Here is a 23,067-nt window from a genome sequence, read left to right as displayed (position 1 = left end):
CATATATAATAATAAAAATAACATAATATTATATTATGATGCTTACATAATCATAATATAATATTATATGAATAATCAAATATTATCTAGTGATGGGTAGACATCAAATGCTTAAGGTTGATAGGTCAATTGAGCAGTTAATTTCATCGGTTAGAATAATCTAAACGAAGCTGCAAAACATTAGCAAAATATGGTTATTTTCAATAAAAGCTAAAATCATGTAATTTTTACATATCTCAAAACCCCTTTTGTTACAATCCAATGGTCTTTATTTGGTGTCAATGTATTTAAAAATGAAATCACAAAAAAATTTAAATCAAGTCTAAATGTTATTGGGTATACTAGTTTCCTCAACAATTGCATAGAGTAAAGAAAATTTCAAAGCAACAAACCACATTCACTATTCTTCCCCTTACTAACATCGTGCTAAGTAGGTCCCTTATAGTTTAATTATGACCAAATTATGCAAGGATATAAATGTTGTTAATGTAATGACCATTAATGGTGGTTTTATAGAGATTATTTTTTAAAAATGCAGATCATAATCAAACTTTTAATCAACGACTTCATGGGTATATAAAACGCATGCATGGGCAATTAAGATCATTCCTATTGCACTATGCAAGTGGTGCTAGGGAAGGTAATTTATGACATGCTTCCTACTATGAACATGGAAGGCCTGGTGTAATCATCATGGTAGCAATCATCTAGAAACATTTAGTCATGAAACCAATTGTCACTAGAAAGTCAAAAAGTTCATCTTCATGAGGAGAAATCAAAAGAACAAATAATAACTAACAATACATATTTTTTGAAATGTTTGTGGAAATACTTTTAATATTCAAATCATTACCTCAATGTATGGTTTTCTTGACTATCATTTCCCTCATGGGCTTTTAAATTGCAATCTACATTGCTGATGTAATCCTCAAAACAGTAAGGCCTACAACTTTGGTTAAGCGTCAAACATTGATAGGAAAAGAAAATTGAATAGCTTGTATTTCACAAAATCAAAACATTATAGTACAACGAAAGACAATTTGAGAAAGTATATATGTTTCAAAACTTTAAACCTTATTTTTACTTTTTGACCATGAAATTTTGATTCTTCAAAACTCCAAAAGTTATTTTTCTCCTATCAGAGATATAACAAAAGAGCGCAATGTATTTGCTATTTTCAACTTTTTCCCTCCTTTCAAACATTTTCCAGAAGTTCTCATGGAAGACATTTAATTCGCTGTAAGACACACCCAAACTTGATTAGTTGAAAGAAGATGATCGCAAATGATGTTTTTAAATAAGACAACGAAAAACTAGTAAACATAAAGTTCTACAATTTTAACTTACTTGTCTTTCAATTTCATATGAAGACTCCACTAATTTCCTCTTCAAAATGGATTTTTCATGCTCACAGGTCATGTTTTGTCCATCATTGGTATCTAGATAGATTAATAAAATGCACAAAAGTGGGAAAATCGTACAAAATATCAATCTTAGTAAAAAAATTCAGTTATACAATCAAAGTCAAACACAATTATATTGATGAAAATATATAAAGCTTTGTTTCTAGTCCACTATGAAAACCAAACAATACTTTTAAGCCAAATGAGAGATGATGACAAATTAAATATGCAAATAAATAGAAAAAGAAAGTTTGTCAGTATTTAGTGTAACATAAACTTTTTTATTGGAACTATAATCTCTCACACCCTATCAATATTTTTCATTTATGATTTCTTAGTTCAGAGTCAAAGCTTAATATGCTACTAGTAGGAAAACATATAGAAAGATGAGGACACATGGACACAACTTAAAGTAAATTTAAACATGGTCCTCACAAGGAAGGATGGAGAGTAAGAATAGTACTCACAAGGAGGGATGGGGAGGGAAGGAGAGAAAAAGAGCAAATGGGAGGAGCAAGGGAATCTACAAGGTTGTGTTGTGTTGTGGGGCAAGTCAACAAGAGTAAATTAAGGACCAAAATATCTTTAAAGGATTAGGTTTGAAACATATCAAGGATGGCTTCTCTCCTCCCTCTCTCCCAGCATGTGAAACTTAAATTTGATGTTGTGGCCAAGGCCAAACCTGCCAGGCCATGCAGTGTCATCTTAAATTGATATGCTATTTGGGCACCAGGACTGGCACCATTAATAAAGCAGATGTCATGACATGACAAAGAATAGAAAAGCTACAATTCAAAAAAATACGAAAACGTAATGTGGAAGGGGGCTCCTAAATCCTTGATCAAAGCAATGAAGTCCAAGAAAATCCTATCTTGAAGATTAAAAATGACACTACATGAGGTGCAACAGCTAATCTTGAAGTTGTAATTGGCTTTTTTCATGTCAACAAAGATGCAAAAAGACTATAGATTTGGCTGCAAATACGGGTGTTTTATCTGTAAAAAAACAGGATTTCTTTAGAAAACAGTAGAACACCTTTTTTTGGATGGTGCCCAAGGTTTGTAGTCTGGGATGCCAAATACTTAAATATATATCCTAAGCGTTAATGCACCTAAGCTTGTCACCTCAATATCCCTAAAACCCTATCCATCTAAATATATTCCCATCACCCCATCAACCTGAACATCATTTCCTTGATTCCCCTCTGAATATTTTGTGCCATTATTTACATTCATTTCTAAAATTTATTTCCAGAAAAATAAAATCTGATTGCATGCATATTTCCTTACTTCATACTGTGCGCTTACATCTCACACATTATCTATTACCTTACTTCATTACTTGTTGGTCAAAACCTTGGACACGGCAAGCCAAAAGCTTGACTCAGACACCAGACTTGAAATACAAAAATTCATAGAATCAAATTAAAATATATACAAAATGTAATTAAAGGAGAATAAAAAGAATTTAATTCTTGTATTAACTAAGAAAATTCTCAAATCGTGTTTAACTCTACAGCATTGCAAAAATATTTGAAAAACGAAAAAAATTGGGAAAAACAAATTTGGTAGCTGGAGAATTCTTGGGTTAATGGTTGCTTGCCAAAAATTCAGTAGCCAAATTTCTGGTGAGAAATTCACCAATATTTGGCTTATGACTACTTGCAGATTTTTTGCAGTTGGTACTTGTAATTTGCAATGAACTACAGTTCAGGTAACACTTACAACCCTTTTAGTTCTAAGGTTGACAACAATGATAACTATTGGTGATGCCTAGTGAAAATCCCCGTTCCCTTTGGAAATTCTAGATGAATTCTGTCTACATTTTGATTTGAATATAAAGTGTGGCCTGGCTTATAGCATTCTGCTTTAATCTGTATTTCATGCACATGGTTTTTCCTACCATACAGATAATTCTTAATTCTGCATGATTGTATACCGGTATTTAAGTGTAACAAAAAGCTCTATTATGCATTTGCCCCAGCATCAAAGGAGAATGCTATTGGATAAATTATTAAATTAGAGTTCCTCACTCAATATTTAATAGATATGGCATATGGAAACTAAAACATTTGAAGGCTGTTTGCCCTCACATTGAAGATTATTTGATGATGAAAACCTCCTTTTAACATGCAATGATTGATTTATGATCAATCACAAAGTGGTTAAATGTTGGGTTCAAGAGTGTGAAGATGGGCAGAGAGTTGGATGCTCATGACAGTTGCATCACAACATTTTCAAAAGCTCATGGGAGACAATAGTTATAAGCAAGAACTAGAAAACCAAACATCAATACCCTTGAGAAGGAAGTTTTATTCTACTTTCTAACGATTAATTAAACCCAAAGCAATTAGGTGTTGGCTTAAAGACTCTGTGACATACAGAGTTAGATGCTTATCCCATAGTTACAATGCAACAGTTGATGCATAGGATGATTGGGGACCGTATTGGTTGTTGCAGGAACCTTGTATAAAATCAATTAGAATGTGGTTGCTGCAAATTCCAATAACAAAAAACTTTATGGTCACACAAGATATCAACTTAAGGAAAATACAAGATTGAACCTGTGAAGGGAAAATCTAGCATAAATACATGGAGTGTGGACACATAACAAAATGCTATGCCAAATCTAGCCTACACCTCTGATTGAGAAAAGAAAGTGTAAGGCACTGGAAGAAACATGTATCTCCGCCCACTCATGCCTTTGATGCCTTAAATGTGCTCGAGGTGGGAAAGAGAAAGAGTTTGGATGGAATGTACAGAGTTCTTAAAAGAGATTTCTGAATTCGGCAGCATGTACTTGGAACTTCTTCAGAGGGTAAAATGTCTGAAAGAAATGGCTTAAATATATTTTTTGGATTAAAGCTGCACAGTTAAGATTATATCTCGGATTTAATGGCTAAAATAACTTAGCACGGGAGGATAAGATGAGATTGATGTAAGTTGAAGGATAAGATAAAATTAAGTGATCAATGGATAGATTATCTTAATTTGCATGGAGATATGAGATGCAAGCAAGTTGAAGATTGGAGTGAGTGCAAGTGGATGAGGAAGATTGTATCATGTAATGGATGATCAAGCCTACCTTAATTCAAATGAATGGTCAAGATGCAAAAGATTGCGTTTTGACTTTTTGTGGTGAGGTAGTCAATCTTTATTTATTTTTAAATGAGATGAGAAAAGGAGAATGTGCATTCGTCTAATTAATTAAATAGACATGTTTATGAATAGATTATGTGATATTGGTGATCTCAGATACCGAAATCTTACATTAAAATGCAATTATTTACAAAACTATTTGAAAGCATGTGTTGATAAAAAATTTGAGGCCTGGAATTCCTCTCTGCCTACACCAATATATGAAATTTCCAATCCTGATTAGGATGAGAGGAAGAAACAGGGCCTCTAGAAGTGGAAATTATAAATTATTTGTTTGATTATATGCTTTGATCAATTATGGCATTACTGATAATATCTGCTCTATCTCTGCTACAAAGTTTTTGTCTACTTCCAGATCTATTAACAGCTGATTCACCGCACAAGTAGCCCCAAGCTCTTATATTTCCTTGTTTTTAAATGGAAACTTGCCATATTAGATAGCAATATAAGCAATACAATATGATTTATATATATTCTAGCCATCCATGTTAGAAGTTATTTTTGCAATCTGAATACAGATAGATAAGTATTTGGTCTGTCAATTGTAGCTCATAATTGCATGCTAATATCAATTCTATTTTTAAAATCTAACTGATTTTCTCCTTATACGCTTGAACACTGAAATGAACACTTGCATACTCAAATTGATAAAGAATCAAAGATACTTCCTACAGCTGCTACAGATTGACTTTAAAGTTTTATAACAGGCTTTTATAGTTAAGGTTTGTAATGGGATTTTTATCTGTCAGATCTGTTTCGTTGCTCAAATTTTGGAAGTCTAGAGAGCCTAACCTAAGGTATTTATGGCAAAACAAATAAGTGACCAAGATAGATCAGTTGAACTTGAATGCTACGGCTATACACAAAGTAATACAAACACCTTTCAGTTAAAAATAATTTCAAACAAAATCAAATGCCAGCACTCTTGCCTATTCAAGATGACACACTTTCCTATAATTGGGCATATCTATGCACATTCAGAACCCGTTCTGAATGGGAAAGGATTACCAAAGCATATGTCTAAAATGCAAAATACAAACTCTAGAACATCACCCTCCCCAAATTGCCGGCCTCTATGCAACACACTTACTGAATCCTCATTAAACTGCAATGTGGAAGTAAAATATTTTTGAATGTTTGTCCCTGGTCTTCTTGTTTGGATGCTTGTGATGAATGCTTATATACGCATATCATTTAGGACTAACATGACAAATAATCTTATGACCTTCAAGAGACCATTTTGTAGGAAAGCCCAAGTGACACCGAGAATTCTAGGGAAGCTCACCATGGATTCTGCCCTTTAGATGGGTCATAATCTTGTTAGGCTAGATGACTTTTCATTAGAAATAGGAAGCCTTTAGTTTTCAAATAGGTAAGGCCTAAGCGATTAAAAGACAGAAGATATATATGCTAGGTAAGGCCTAAGAGATTAAAAGACAGAAGATATATATGCTAGCAGTAACCACATTGGGATGAAAGAATGATACAAAAATATCCAAAACTAAAGCAAATAACTACCTCTTCTTGAGTGAATCATATGCAGATACCATAAGGTCACTTGTATCAATTCTCTGAGTTCTGCTCCATGTTGTAGACATGTAGAATTAACTATTTGTGACCGAATCAAGGTTGACCCTGAACATACCTGACTTTTATAATTCATATATTTTATTTTATTAATGTGTTTTGACTCTGCAACTCATTGGACAGTAGAGCAGAGGAGAACAGAGGGCCAATATCTCACCCTTTATAAACACTGCACAATATTCATGGGTAACTTGAAAATTTGGCTCATCATATTATCTTCGTGTAGACTTGAACTTCAGATATTTATCAGATTTCAAGATAGCATAGGTACAGTTGGATCCCTTTTGCATGAAGCAACATTACGTCAATCTCAATAAGAGGATGAAATAGAATGTACTTTCTTATGCATTACAGATATCAAATAAGAACAAATGATTAAAACCAAAGGGAAAGGAACAATAAACAAAGATATAATCATATATAAGAATATGTTATTCTTCACATAACTATACTACCTACTTACTCAATCATTATCATTCATTTTCAGTTTCATACCACCAAGAAAAAGGAGATTTGTAAGCATGGAGGAGTATCAAATTTCTTTAAGGCAACCAGAAACATGTTTGAATTAATGCTTGATATCAAAAGGATAATTTGTGAGATTAAAATTGTAATCTATTCTACGTCTTTCTTGATTAGCTCGGTATCAGTTCTTACCATAGTAGTATGTTGAAAGAATCCTGATCCGCTCCAATGGCTAGTAAAAACACAACCAAAAAGTTAAAAATTGTATAGTTTTCATAAATGACTAATGCACAGTTGTTCTTTTGAAGGGCATACTTGTAAGAACTAAAAGGACATAAGAAAGAAAACACCATAGCCTGAACGTAAGTAACCCTCTAAAATACTCACTATAAACAAGTCAAATTTTGGATTTCCCAGATGTCAGAAATTCCAAATGAATTTCAGAGAGTACAAAATTGCTAATCTAAAAGCATCCAAACAAATACCATCACAAAAATTCCTTCCCGACGAGTAGGAAGCTCCTCTAATCTTTTTAAAGTATCATCTCCTTTGGTCACCTTTCCAAAAACTGCATACTAGCAGAAAACATGAAACAAACCATTTGAAAATTTAGGGATCTACTTACAGTGATAATAATTTTTGTTTAGTGTCTTTTTAAGCAATAAAAAATAGTAAATTGTTGCACCTGGCCATCAAGATGAGGTGCATCCCCTAGAAGAATAGAGAATGATGATGATGCACTATCTGGGTCACTATATCTGGCAGCCAGAGGAAAACAGGATAATGAAATACTAATAACCAAAATGGAAAAGAGCTACTAAAAGAAAAATAAACTCTAAGAAAACTTCAGTACTTCGTAATGTTTTAAATTTAATATCCTCGTTTTAAAATGGAAGAATTAAATAGTTCAAAATTACCAGGTCTAATTGTGACAAGGTAAACCATATTGCAATATGCTCACAGAAGCAATACTTCATTTAATCACCAAACTTGGAAAAATGGCAAATGATGTGAACTCTGAGTGTCCACTCATTACATCATAAGTTTTCTAATCTTTTTTTAGAATACAAGTAAAAAAATAGTTGTAAGAATTTGCAAAAGGCAACAACCCAAGATCTAGAGCACAATGAAAAACACAAACAAGAGAGAGAGAGAGAGAGAGAAGATTGACAAGAATATATTGTATTCTCATCAATATGCAATAACTGAACTGAACTTCATAAGACAATGGATGAGTACGAATGTAGACGTATCTGCTTGTATAGGCAAGTCAATAGAAGTACATGGTAAGAAGAAAATAGCTTATCACTCATACAAGGTGGAAGCAAATGGCCACCAAAGATGTATCATCCTCCATTGTGCTCTTAAGTATGTGCAACAATATGAGGATGATAAAGTGATATTAAATGTGGAAATAACACATAAAGTGGGAATGCAATGACAACTATCACCACCTAAAGTGGAATTACCCCTACACCGTGTGGGAAAAATAAGATGCAAACTTCTTAGTGTATCATGCACAAACTACTAAGCAATGCATTATCCTATGTAAGCTTAAGTGTAATTAAGAAGATCTGTTTACACCAACACCCCCTGTTAGATGCAACTTAGGGCAATACACTTAAGCTCGCACTACTATATATAAGATGTCTCTTGGCTACTAGGCCATGTTAGATACTCATGAACAATTTGCAAGTGCAATACAATGTCTCACAAAGAAAAGAAAGGTAGAAAACCCAGTGTAACAAAACTGCCCTGCAAAAGAGAGATGAATACATAAGAAAAATATCAAAGTAAGTATGAGAAGGACAAAACCCCATATGGGGAAAAGGTCCCCCCATAAGAGAGAAGAAGAAAAAACGAAGTAGGCCCCCTCAATTTAGAACGTACATCAGTGATAGATGCTCCAAGGTAAATGAAGCTGGCCCACGAACACCAAACAAGGTTCCTCCCCTTAAGAAGAAACAATGCCATAGGTTTATAAGAGATGCATCCCCGATCTATAGGAAGAAACCACAAGATGTATAATGTCTCTAAAAGACGTTCAAGTATCCTCATGTCAATATTGAAGGTTGGCCCTTCCAAGTCAAGTGTACTAGCCCACACTGCTGAAAAAGACAAGTCAGGATCTAATGAGCATAGATGTAGAACATGTTCCAAAAATCTGATTAACTCCTCTAAAGATAAAGATACCTCCTCCAACTATTGTACATAAGGATCTGCAATCATTTCAACCTTGAAACACTGATCTTGTCGAGAATAGGCAAGAGGGTCAAACTACTCCCTCGCAACAACTGAAAAAGAATGTTACATCCCAATTTTTGACCTAATTTAAAATATAGCCATTGATGTTCACATGAAGTCAGTTGGCAGTTAATTTGTTATGATCTTGTGAAAATGGTAAGATAGTCATTATAATTTCAAGTGAAGATATCAAGTTATTTATCACAAATTCATGGAATTAAGATGGTTAACCGTCATGATTATTTATGATTAAATAATTTATTATGATAATATAATTTAACTACAGAGATTTTTCTTACAGGAAGCATGTCGAAGGGGAGGAAGCATTGTCAGAAAAGAATTAGGCAAGAGCATCACCATCATTGGGCAAATGGGTTGAGGACCTAGCAACTTGAAAACAGGATACATCTGTGGAACCCGCATGAGCCAATTAAATAATTTAATTAAAATAATTGAATTATAAAACGTACCTCTAAAGATTTAACATGATCTTTCACCTTATTATTATAATAAATATATCTATATATGTGCAAATAGATATAAAAATGAAATGGCACCAATAAATTATGATACCATAATTTAATGATGTCACCCCATTTACATATTTGTATGAATATAAACAAATATATATTATTATAATATTTCAAATTATAATCCTCCAATTCTTCTTTCCAACTTATTTTATTTTATTCTTTTCTCTCACCATAGTTGATTTAATAATTGGAATTCGAATGGTTTTATATCTTTTATGTTTCGGAAGCCAAGAAGTCACGACTAGTTCTTTATATTGGAAGCCGTGAGTAGAGTCGGGGGAGATAGTTCCTCAACATAAATATTTAACCTCTTAGCTATGAAAACGGAATTACTTTTACTCTTGGCTTGGCTTTCTTTCATCAAAATATCGTCCATGGCTTCTACTATTGAGGCGAATGCTAGAATTATATACTTGGTGCATGGTAAATCTAAGGCAAAAGGAATAATAATCAGAGTTTACATCATTTCGTGCTGTATATATTTGGAAGTGCAAGGAGACTAAATTTTTGGTAGGATCTGGTACTTCTTTTTCAAGTCTCTGTGTGTTTGAGAAGAGGCTAATACTTTGCATTGAGGTCAAAATTCTCACGTCCCTCTCCTCGATGTATGCATGATTTCTTTAGCTAAATGAGTGATAAACGCATTTACCCAAGTACATTACTGAGGTACAGCATGAAAGATAAATATGATAATTGTCTACGATTGGCATTTTTATAGTAGGTAGATGTTGCATGGATCGGCTATTCTTGTCTGGCGTTTGATTTGTGTTCAAGCCCTTCACTTCACGTATAGTATTTACACCGTTAGTCTTTTATGTGTGTCTTCTAGTGAATGCCTTACCTCATACTCCAGATTGAGGGTGATCGACAGATAATGTTTATTGAGAAGCTTTATAATGAGATAAAAATCTATGGATTTATAAATTAACAGATATTTTATGTTTGAAAGTCCTCAAATGGGATTTGGCATGACTGCGACCTTAAAATGGTTCTAGCTTTAACTAGTAAGCTTGGACCACGTATTGACGTTCTAAGATTAGGGCATGCCTGATGTGTCTTTTTGAGTTTAGGTTGTTACCTTCAATGAATCTTACGTTGTTTGTCTTGCAATCTCGATACATGTTCTCTGGAGTTACGGACCCACGTTTTCAATTTTTTAACTTGCAATATCCTTGAAAGTATCTTATATTTTGGTGTATTACAATCTTACAGCATGCCACCTGGGATTAACATCAAGCTTCAATCTAGACCATTAAACTTTGTTTGCCCTGAACGTATCCGATATTTGTTGTATCACGTTCTTGTGAATGCCCTTCTTGCGTTTTGCAACTTTAATTTTTAAGAATTTATTAAACCTATGAATGATGGAAAAGAGGTGATTGTTAATGGAAGTATTGAGTCAAATACAAAAGAAGTCTTGAATGATGTGTTATATCCCAAATTCTGAACCTTGAAGATTCATGAAGAACTTCTTAAGTTCTTTATTTTCAGTTGAATAGTATCAAATAAAAAGAATTTCTAATGGTATTAAGAACCTATATGAATGTTGTCGGTCTCAAGAACAAGTTTTATTTTGTCACAATTCCTATTAAAAAGAGTAGACTGCTCATAACTTTCCATAGCACTGAGGAATTCACCGGCACGATGCCATAGAATTGGTGAAGAGGTGTATATAATAACAAGGTGATTATAATCTTTCAGACACCTAGGATTCACCTAGGCATAGAAGCCACGGAAGGGTGAAGAGGTGATATTAAACCTGCAAGAAACAACAATGAAATCAGATTTGTATAATGAATAATTAATAGCTCATGCATGATCCCATTTATTGTATTCTCTTGCTGTCAAGTCGTATGGAGTGTTTAAAATACCAAGATGCTCAGTAGATGATAGATGTTCCAAGTCCAATTCCGGGTAGGGAGGGCCTTTCTCGTTAGAGATTGTGTGGGGATAAAGTTGTGGTCCGAGGTTGGGTGGTTAAGCCCCTAATAATGTTTCGCCTCTCCACAAGTTGTCGGACGTGCAACAGATAAAGATAAGTTATGCATTCAAACATTTGTCGGAAACAAGTATCATCTCTTTTATATATGAGAAGGTAAGAATAATTGAGTTATTTCATCGTTATAGATATTTACACCTAGATGCGAGAGATAAATGGATTGTTTTTCATTTATATGAATATTGAATATAAGTATATTTTCTAATCTTGAGTTGTTGCCACAGTTCAGTAATCGGAAGGAAAGGAATCTAAAGCACTAATTGATTCAATGGTAACTGGAACCCTAAATGATACAGTGGTATCGAAGGCCCTAATTGAATCAGTGGTATTAAAAACCCTAAGTGATACCGTGGTAACTGAAAGCCCTAAATGATCCAACAGTAATTGATGTCCTAATTGATACAGTGGTATGTGATGCCCTAATTTTAAATATGGTGGTATTTAATCATAATCATCATTTGATTTTGAGATAGCGATTTTTAGATGGTAGTCATCATGTGATATTATTAGAGTGGTATTTGTGGACTAACCCAGGTGGTTGTAGAAGCATCCTTAGTTTTGATTTCGATCTCAAATTTCATGGTATGTGGTTTTTAACTTCTATAGTAATTTTCATTGATGGTGTTTTCAGCTTTTCGTTAAGAAATCTTGTTTAACTAATTTTAACCATCGATCTCATTCACATGAACGAAACTGATTTAACTAATTTCCTATGAAGATGAAGTGAAAATTGCATTTCTATGAGTATGTTAGCTGTTAATTAAGACCCAGGAAACCAAATGTTACAAAGAAGCATCCTCATCAAAGAGAAGATGTATGTTATCAATGATGTCTCCCATATCTGCAATATATGACTCCACAAACAAACATGCAATGTTGTCAAGTAGTTATCCCTAGAAGTTGTATCTGGAAGACTGTCGTCGGTAGAAATTGTGTATCGGCCGACGGGTCCCTTCGGAAAGGAAATTGTGTATCGGCCAACGGGTTCCTTCGGGAAAGTTCTTGTTATGTAGCCGACGGTGAATAGTTTGTAGCGGACATGATGTATCTGGCCGACGGATACCTTCAGAAAGGTTCGTCAGAAAGTATTTATAACCCCTTCGGAAAGCATTGTATTCATCTTATCATTATCATATCATATGAGAAAAGCATAATGTACTGTTGGCATATGCGAATAATAATAGTTCTACTGTTTGCTGTTCGTGTCTAATTCCTGTGTGCGTTGCTTAATTAATCCATACGGTAAACATTTGGCGCCGTTGCCCGATGGATCTGGCACGCAGGCAGGCGGAGATGAATTAAATGCCGAATCAGTTGAACAAAGACAAGAGTAAGCTAAAGGAAAAAGATGACATACGCGTTACGCAGGAAAATTTAATTTTGGCTCAGCAGATACAGCGTCGAAGGAGGTTTCAGAAGATTTCCGACGGAAGCAAGAGTGCGGAAGGATTGTTGAAGGAGACTCGACAACGGCTTGATTTGGTGGAAGAAGCGAGGGAGGAGTTTTTGAACCTGCATACGCCACGGGAAGAGAATCCTAACGGAAGCAGATCGACTCGCACGACTCGGAGTGCAGAAGGAGCACGAGCGTGGAGTGACCTCTTCATCCGAGATATACTTCCGGAACGGACAGCTACGGTTGACAAACCCTCTTCTTCACCAAACAACGCGGAAGCAGAAAACTGCGCGGGTGTTGAAAACAGCGGAAGCAGAAAACAGCGCGGGTGTGCAAAACAGCACGGGTGTACAGAACAGCGCGGGTGTCCAGAACAGCGCGGGTGTTCAAGACAGCGCGGGTGCTCAAAACAGCGCGGGAGTGCAAAACAGCGTAGGTACACAACAAAACCCTTGACATACAGTAATAATGGCAGGTCCGAAGGAAAAATTGCCTAAATTTGATGGTGATGAAGCAGCTGATCCCATTCGACATTGTAAAACATATGAAACGATCTGGAGGGCGAATGGCATAACAGATACAAATGAATGGATCCGACAATTTCCCGCAACCCTACGGGGTGTTGCCATTGATTGGTTTACTAATGCCGATCCACAGAAATTGAATAGTTGGGATAACATTAAGGAGTTCATCGCAGAATTTCAACTTTTGCGTGATGACAATGAAATTGTCGCCGAGATATTCAATACCAAGCAAAAGAAGAATGAAACTATACGGGTCTTTGCCAGGAGGTTGAAGGACTTAATCATTAAGATGGAGAATAAGCCAGCTGACGGGTTACAGAAACGATGGTTCATTGAAGGCCTTCACCCGGAGCTGCGGAAGAAGATGAAGATCGTGCCGCCATCCACATACAATGAAGCTTACAACCGAGCAATGAACCTCGAAAGTGACCAGAAGACAAAGAAGAAGAAGAAGACCAGCTCGTCCGATTCAAATGACGATGCATCCTCCGGCAATGATAGCAGCGATGACGAAGGAAGCAACAAGAAGGTTCGTGCCCTTCAAAAAGACATGCTTCGGATGATGAAGGAATTCAAGAACATGAACAAAGAACCTAAGGGCAATGACTTATGGTGCACGGAATGTAAGAAAGAAGGCCATACGAAGGGATCCTGCCCGAAAGAGCAATTTTGCGAGATCTGCCAGATTATGGGACACTCAATAAAGGAATGCCCTTTCAATTTGAAAACAAGAACACCGCAGCAAGTGTTCCTGACACAGGAGGCCTCCCCGTCCGGAGGGAACGGGAACACCCGTACGGAAGGTGCCACATCGGGTGGATACAGAAACAACCGGCACGGTCAAAATAACAACAATACCAGCAACAACAATAATGGAGGAAGAAGTCGAATTCAGTACGATGCAAATGGTCGGCCAATTGTTCAATGCCGCGCATGCAATCTGTGGGGTCACTTCGCCCGCGAATGCACAACAACAAATACACCGAAGTTACTATGCCGCTGGTGTGGACCTGGTGATCATGATGATACCAAGTGCCCAAAGTCCGGAGTAAATCTGATTACTGTAGGAACAGACGAGGAAGAAGTTTTGGCCATCACTCGGAAGCAAGCGAAGCTTTATCCTGACCCAGCAGAAGAAAAAAGGAGACTGGAGGAAGCAAGGGCAGAAATCCAGAAAGCAACACAGGCAGAAACGACACACCTGAAGGACACGCCGAGTACTTCCGTACGGAACTGCGCAGAACAGAACATTGTCCGGCAAATTTTGCAAGCCGAGATACTTGTCAGGATAAGTGATCTGTTGCTCACCATGCCTCAGCTCCGATCGGCACTCACAAACATTGTTCCCACTGCTCAACTACCAGGAGAACATGGAACAAAGCAAGAAAGTGGAGCAAGTACAGGGCACAAAAAGGAGAAGGAAAGTGGCGCAAGTGCAGAAGATCCGATGTTGTTAGCCCTCTCATCCGGACGCCATCCAGCAGTCGTCGAAATGGGAATTCTCGGGACTGTATTGACGGAAACAATTGTGGACAGAGGGTCCGGTGTCAATGTGTTGCCTGAAGACACTTGGAAAAAGTTGGGACAGCCGACATTATGGCCGCCTACATTCCAGCTGCTAACGGCCGATCAACATGGAATCAAGCCATTGGGAGTCCTGACAGCACAACCAGTGACGATTGGAACACAACCGTTCCTGTTGGACTTTGTCGTGATCCCACTGAAGCGGAGAGGATATGATGCCATTCTGGGCCGGGGGTGGTTGATACAAGCCAAGGCAAAGCACGATTGGAAGAAAAATACTTTATCACTCGAAAGCAAAGGCCGAAAGTATGTCATCGATCTACACACTCAGATGGTTGGAGAAGAAGCTCTATCGTCAGATTCCGAAGGAGAAGATGATGAGAGGAGGCAGAGTATGGAACCCAATCAGGAGGGAGTCCTACGATTGGAAGGAGATGACGATCTGGATTCAGTAAATGGTCTCTACCATTGGCAGATAGAGGATTACGAGCTCTTTCCAAGTTGTAATATGCTAAGGATTGACGAAGGTAAGAAAGAAGGAAATGAATGTCCGAAGGCACACAGAGAAGCCGAAGAAAGAAACGCGGGTATGACTGAAGCTGAAGAACAGAACATACAGTACGAACCCAAGAGAAGGAAAGATTCTATTGTACGACTGCGCCGGAAGAAAGTATTACGTCGAACCACAAATATAGCAGAAAGGTACCGGCAGCCACGAAGACACACGATACTATCTGCACAGGCAACAAAGAGGAAGGGCTCAATAAAAGTTGTACTAGTGCAGAGTGAAAGTGTTATTGACGGACAGAAGGGGCAGTTGACGGAGTCCATGGTACGGGGCTTCGGCAACAAACTGGGCGATATGGAGATGACACAGAACAAGCATAGCAGGTTTCCACTCGGACAGTGGGTGTTGTACGACGATCGGAATGAGATCAAACCAGGCAAGTTCAAAATTAAATGGGTCGGGCCGTACTAGATGAGGGAAGTAAGCAATAACAGAGCAATAAAACAGTGGATGCTAGACCGAAAGGAAGTATTCGATGTAGTGAAGAGGTCGAAGTTGAATGTCTGCAATGAAAGAAGTAACGCACCCCCATGGACAAATAACTGAGAGAAGACTGTAAGTACTGTATATATGTAAATATTGTAGATAATTGTTCCAGAAGTGAGATTTTCAAAAAAAAAAAAAAAAAAAAAAAAATTTGGAAAAAAAAAAAAAATTGGAAAAATAAAAAAAATAAAAAAAAGAGAGAGAAGTGAAGTAAAGCACCGTACGGTTTCTGGAAAGCACCGTACGGATTTTGAAGTACCGTACGGTTTTTCAGAAGTGAAGTACGGATCTTGAAACTAAAGTACAGATTTTGAAGAGCACCGTACGGTTTTCCAAAACTAAAGTACGGATTTGGAAGAGCACCGTATAGTTTCCATCAGCAACATACGGATTTCATGTTACCGTACGGATTTCCATCAGCAAGGTACGCATTTTGTGGTTCCGTATGGTTTTCCATAGCAAGGTACGGATTTTAGATTGCCGTACGGTTTTCCATTGGCGAGACAATCCAAATTGCAGTAGGGTTTTTTAAGAATGTACGGATTTCATGTTGTAGTACGGTTTTTAAAGCCATCGTACGGATTTCATTACCACCGTACGGATTTTATTGCAACTGTACGGATTTCATTGTTATCATATGGATTTCATAGTAAGGGGCATTGTACGGTTTCCACAAGCACCATACGGATTTCACAGTAAAAAAGATTGTTGTACGGTTCTCAATGTTTGAAGAAGGGTGTACGGCTTTTCAGATAAATTAATTGTACGGGCTCTCAAGAGGCTGCTGTATGGATTTTTGGAGGAAGATACCGTACGGCTTGTTATAAGCTTGTGTTTCGTACGGATTTTAAAGCACATATTAAGCATACGGATTTTAGAGCCTTTTTTTTGGTACGGATTTTTAAAGAAAAGCAGCGTATGGAAATTGCAGCTAGGAATGCAAGGTGATTGTACGGATTTTCCAAGCATATCATGTGTAGGGATTTGGATTGCAAGATTACAAATTTTGAAGAGTGGGGTTTTTGCGTACGGATTTCATCACAGAAGGGTGACAGGAGGTTTTGTGTAATAAAAAAAAAAAAAAAAAAAACGTCGACAAATCGAGAATGCTCAGAATGAGTATCAGATGATACCATAGGGAAGAGGAAGAATCAGCGATTGCCAGAAAGAGTGTAGAATCGGCAGAAAATGACAGAAATGGTGTGTTCCGTGCAGTTTTGTGTGGGTTTCACAGTGCTAAATTGGTGTTGGCGGCGAGGGGCGCTGCCCCTCGACCCCACCGGGGGCGTTGCCCCCTGGACCCCCAGTCGTTGCGGATATCAGTCATGGGAGTCTGACCAGTTGAGAAGAATTGAAGTTGTTGCAGGCATGGACCTTCGGTGTACCAAAGGCAGTGGGAGCAGGTGTTGGCTGTGAGGCTGTCTTGGTGGATGTGTAGAGAGCTCAGGAGGAGTTGATCATCCAGTTGGAGGCAGTGCAGCGACACTTGGTTCAGTGTACTCGGCATTGGAAGGCAGAAAGCGGCACAGGTGGCTATCAGGGTCAGATGTCAGATTGGCTAAGGTGACAGTGTTGGGTCAGTCATTATATTTTGGTTGTTGATTTGTCTCAGAGATTTTGTAATAGTCGTCGACAGACGACTTTTCTTTTTTGGGGGGAATGATGTCGTCGGTAGAAATTGTGTATCGGCCGACGAGTCCCTTCGGAAAGGAAATTGTGTATCGGCCGACGGGTTCCTTCGGGAAAGTTCTTGTTATGTAGCCAACGGTGAATAGTTTGTAGCGGACATGATGTATCTGGCCGACGAATACCTTCAGGAAGGTTCGTCAGAAAGTATTTATAACCCCTTCGGGAAGCATTGTATTCATCTTATCATTATCATATCATATGAGAAAAGCATAATGTACTGTTGGCATATGCGAATAATAATAGTTCTACTGTTTGCTGTTCGTGTCTAATTCCTGTGTGCGTTGCTTAATTAATCTATACGGTAAACAAAGACAAGGTGTACCTAATTGTACTGAATTGCAAGGAGCTATCACTATAGCAATGTATGCATGTGGAAGTTGCTAATGTTGTGACCTTGTCCTTCCACTATCTGAAGGGTCTCTCACAAGTTAACCTACAAAATAAAGAGCCTATCAAGCCCAACAAGTCTAGTAGAAGAAGATGAAGAAGTATCCTCAACTATAACTAGACCCAACAAAGGTGTGATCCTGCGAGTTGGGGTTGAGGTATAATCGACATTTGAGTCACTATCATCACTATCCACAATGTCTAAAGGAAAAGTTGTAGAGGCGGTAGAGGCAAACCTAGGAAAACTTTTGTCAAAGTGAACACTCTACTAAATGAAATTTCATGTGTCTTAGAAGCCATTAGTCTAAATACCTTAACACCTTCAAGATATCCAACAAAATATGCAAGGCCTACTTTGAGGTTCCAATGACTTACGTTTCTATGGAGGTATGTGTGCCCAAGCTGGACAACAAAAGACTTTGAAGTGTTTCAATATTTTTTTTCTACCCGACCAAGCCTCAAAAGGAGTGATTTCATCAAAGGCTTTGTGAGGAACTTGATTTTGGATGTGACCGGTACAACTTATAGCTTTCGCCCAAAAAGATGGATCAAGAGACCTAGCATGAATCATGCAGCTAGCCATGTCCTTAAGAGTTCTATTCTTCCTTTTTGTAATACCATTATGTTGCGGAGTGTATGCAGCCAAAAGCTGAAGATCAATCCCCTCAATGTACAAAAGTCCATAAGTATTGAGTTCACATATTCCCTTCCATTATATGTTTGGAGAACCTTGATGACATTCCCTATTTGCTTCTCAACATGAACCTTGAAGGTAAGAAACTTGCCAAAGACTTCACTCTTGCGACCAAGAAAGTACCTCCATGTAAAGCAACAATAGTCATCAATGAAGGTGAGGACATAGTGAGCCTTGTTGAATGACAGCACTGGAAAGGGGCCAGCTACATCATTGTGAACTAACTCAAGAACAATTGCTCTCTCTAAGACTTCCCCTTCTCAAATTTCTCTTCCGGATGCTAGCCCATTGAACAACTTGAACATACACCCTCATAAAACTTGATTAGAGGTAGACATTTGACCATGTTCTTAAAGCTAAGTTGTTAAAGATAATGGTAATTAAGATGTCCAGACTGCTTATGCCATAACTTTCTTCTGAATTTGCATGTGTCAACAAGGCTATAGAAAGCAACTTGGGCACAAAGTGGGACAATGAGTGATGAGAGCCAATTTACGATCCATTTTTATGCCATAGTTTAATCCATTTCATGTACCTTCATACTCACGTCCATGTTTTATTACTATTGTAATTCATCCCATTTTACTATTTTATGTTGCATATGATTTAATATATGTAAGTAGTATTTAATATGGTTTTGGGATTAAAATATAGAAAATCCATTATTAATTGTTTTTACTAATAAGAATTATAAACTTAAGCCTTGGGAAAATCAAGCTTGCAGCATACAGATTACAGGAACTTTCTGCTACAAGAGCTTTTAGCTCTTTCTATCGCTCTCTTCACAAGAATCTGCACTATCTAAATAATTTTTCCTGCCCTCTGCCAACTCAGTCCCTTTTAGTGCCACATGGATTTATTATCCACTTCAACATTTCATATATTATTATTTTACCATCCTTGTACATGGAGTTATTTGATTATCCAATTCTTCCAACAACTTTATTGAAAATCATGACAAAAGGATGCATTCATTGGCTGCGTGGAGGATCTGCAGGTATTATAATCTCCTATTATTATTTGCTGTTATAATAACTGTCCTCAACATGTGGCTGATATCCAAGATTTTATGAAGACAATTATGACCCATTTATAGCTGTTGTTATAACAAATATGTTTTAATATGTGGCCAGCAAACATTATTTTATATAGACCAATTAATTTCAATTTGTGGGCCACATTATATAAGCAGCATATGTGAATGTCTGAAAATGATTTCCTTTGTACCAAGTTACCAAGAAATGAAAATCTGCTGATCAATTCCCATGTAGCTCTGTGATCTTTACCTCCGTCGACTGATTGGGATGAAGGGCACCCACTCTTCAACAGCCGATGGACTGTAAATATTTTGTAATTTGTTTGTGTTTTAATATTAGTTCATTGTGGCATTTGTTAATAATTTGTGTTAGATGATTAAGTTTTATAATTCTACATCCTATGTTGATGAATGCTAATAATTTGTGTTTATTTCCATGTTGCAGATCTAGATAATATGGTTTTCAGATTTAATTTCTGTTTTAGAATGTCCTAATTTCTATTTAGTTCTTGTTGCATTTTAATCATAGAAATAGAATAAGAAGTCAAACCAATTGTGCATTAAGGAATTATTTTACCAAATTAACCATTCATACCTTATGCACATTTATAGTCTGTAGATTAGTCTGTTTTGGATTTCTGAGTTTTATTTCTAGAACTATTGCATTTATTAAAATTGTTATTGCTAGGAAGTGATAGTTAGTGTTGCTAGGAAGTGATAGTTCCTGTCGCAAGAATTTCTTTAGTTTGTTGTAGGTTTATTTTCATGTGTTCTAGCTGCATTCATTATCACTCAGCTCAGAACTAGCACCCCTTCATGGTATATTTCCCGAACACCTTTCACAATCTTACACCCCCAGATTGACACGAATAGACCACATTGAAATTCATTTTAAGTATTAAATATTTTTTGTTATTTGCCCCAGCGTTGGCCTATCAATGAGTAAAGCCTTGTGTTATGATTTTCTTTTTCCACTACTATCAAAGCATCATCCTTAAGACGTTTTACCACAACTGAATCGGGAAGTAACTCAACCCTTTTTCCACCTCCATAGTGAATGATTTGGTAAATTGAAAAGAGATTAGAGCTTAACGTAGGAACAAAGAGGACATCTTTGAATGTTCCATTATCTACCTCAATTAAAGCTTTCCCTTTAACTTCCACTTGAGAATCATCTCATGCGCAGATGTGAGGTACCCTGGATGGCTCCAATGATGAAAACTACTTCTTTGAAGAGCCAATATGATGAGTGGCACCTGAGTCAAGTAGCCATTCCTTTGACGACCTCATAGTTGCCACAAATGCTTTCCCTTTTCCTTTTGAATTGGGAGGGGATGAATCCTTCTTCTTGGAAACATTTAGCACATTGATGTTTTTCAACTTGAGTAACTTTGTCACCTTATCATTCTTCTTAGTGTGACAATGATGCTCATCATGATTAGGTTTCTTGCAATATGCACAAGGTTGTCTATCTTTCTTATAATTGTTTCCCTTCTTATTGGAATATGAAGAATTGCCTCATGGCCTTGGGTTGATTGTGCTTTCTGTTGTTGTGTATTTGGCTTCCCTTGTTTCTGCTTCTTGTAAGAATCCTTTCCTTGATTCCCTTGATTTGCTACAGATGACTTGGACTTTGAAGACTTGAAAATCCCCACGCTCATCAATTTTGATTGCTCTAACATTGTCTTCGTGAAGGCATAGTGTATGAAGCACCCATAATCAACTTATGGGTCTGGAAACTAGAAACAAATGATGCATATTCTAACAGAAGGTTGTCCAGCAAATTGTGCATCCTTTTTGCCCATGCCACAATCCTTGAGTTTGGCTTGAAGCTCTATAGTTTTAGTTACATAGTTTTGGATTGTATCAAAGTCCTTTGCATCCAAATCGTTGAGTTCTCTATCAATCTTCTAGCCCCTAGCCTCATCAACTTTGCCATACAATTGACCAGATTTGTTCCAAGCCTTTGATTAAGGTATATTTTTCAATATGAAAGATGAGATTCTTTGATACATACTTCCTCAAAGTTTCAAGAGCCATAGTATTTTTAGTGAGCCATTCTAATTGAGCATTAGAATCGGTTTTAGGATCAAATGGTGGAATAGCAATTCCATCAATATAATGAAATAATCATTTCTCCCTTAGCTTACTCCATGCATCAAGTTTCCAAGAAGCATAATTATGTGGAGTTAAAAGTGGAAATTTAGAACCCATGATGCAAAAAGAAAGAGCAGAAGAGACAAGACAATCACACAAGACACCCCTATCCCAAATTCACTCAATGAAAGAAATTTTGATTGCTCTAACACCACCTTTGTGAAGGCATAGTGTATGAAGCACCCATAGTCAACTTATTGGTTTGGAAGCTAGAAACAAATGATGCATAATTTAACAGAAGATTGTCCACCGAATTGTGAATGTCTGTTGCATCCTTTTTGTCCAACACCACAATCCTTGAGTTTGGCTTAAAGTTTTATAGTTTTAGTTATATAGATTTGGATTGTATCAAAGTCCTTGGCATCCAAATTGTTGAGTTCTCTATCAACTTGGCCAAATTTGTTCCAAGCCTCTTTGACTAAGGTACATTTTTCAATATGAAAGATAACATTCTTTGATAAATACTTCCTCAAAGTTTCAAGAGCCATAGTATTTTAAGTGGACTTCTGATTTTGATGTTTACAAATACCTTATTGAAGCCAAATCAAACTCAACACAATATTGCTAAAGATCAAACTAAAATCCTAGCATAACAATGATCATAAATGGACCACAAAACTAGATCTGAAAGTGATGTTTCTATCCATAATGGCTACAAATTGCTAGCAGATATGAAAAGTAGACACAAACGTATGCACTTTCAAAAAATGGCACCGAATAATTTGTCCATGAATGCAGCCCTAGAAGTTACAGAATCGAGGATTAGACAAGTACAGTCACCAAAAGCTGAGATTTCTGAAAACTTTGTTGACCAATAACTAGAAAATAACACCGCCACTAAAAACTTTACAAAGTTCTATCCAAAAAAAAAATTTAATTCCACTCAGAAAGGAGCTTGTGTGACTAAGTTATGGTTCTTTGAAAGATGTTTTTCAAAATGAAAATGCAATCTATGAGGGGATCTAGGAATTCAAAAAATGTGTTGATGTCAATGATTTGTTGCCTTGAGATTGACGATTAGATGGTTGTCAATGCAAAAAGGAAGGGGGATTGATCTCGCATGCATGTCATGGTCATAATATTGCTTTCTATACATTGAAGCGCTCTAGCTCAAATCAAATGTCTACAAAGATCTATGCTATAGGTGAGCCACAAAAAGATTTTGACTTATGCAAAGATGATGACATGTCTACTAAGGTGGATATGGCTAATGTCAC

General features: G+C 36.9%; 1 protein-coding gene across 1 annotated transcript in view; it reads right to left on the bottom strand.

The window, feature by feature from the left end:
• Positions 1-781: 781 nt before the first annotated feature.
• Positions 782-23,067, bottom strand: part of LOC149536854 (Cyclophilin-like peptidyl-prolyl cis-trans isomerase family protein) — a 51,804-nt gene continuing 29,518 nt past the window's right edge. Inside the window, exons 4-8 of the mRNA XM_089805292.1 lie at positions 7,299-7,371; positions 7,099-7,188; positions 6,806-6,845; positions 1,348-1,439; positions 782-1,237 (exon numbers count right to left, since the gene is read on the bottom strand). Of these exons, the coding sequence (XP_089661418.1) occupies positions 1,217-1,237; positions 1,348-1,439; positions 6,806-6,845; positions 7,099-7,188; positions 7,299-7,371 (316 nt within the window). The 3' untranslated portion in view covers positions 782-1,216. The remainder of the gene's footprint in view (positions 1,238-1,347; positions 1,440-6,805; positions 6,846-7,098; positions 7,189-7,298; positions 7,372-23,067) is intronic.

Source organism: Cupressus sempervirens, chromosome 10 (genome assembly GCF_028749045.1).
Source record: "Cupressus sempervirens isolate cs-2001-9-10 chromosome 10, ASM2874904v1, whole genome shotgun sequence".
Lineage (NCBI taxonomy): Eukaryota > Viridiplantae > Streptophyta > Pinopsida > Cupressales > Cupressaceae > Cupressus > Cupressus sempervirens.
This window is presented reverse-complemented; position numbering and strand designations above follow the sequence as displayed.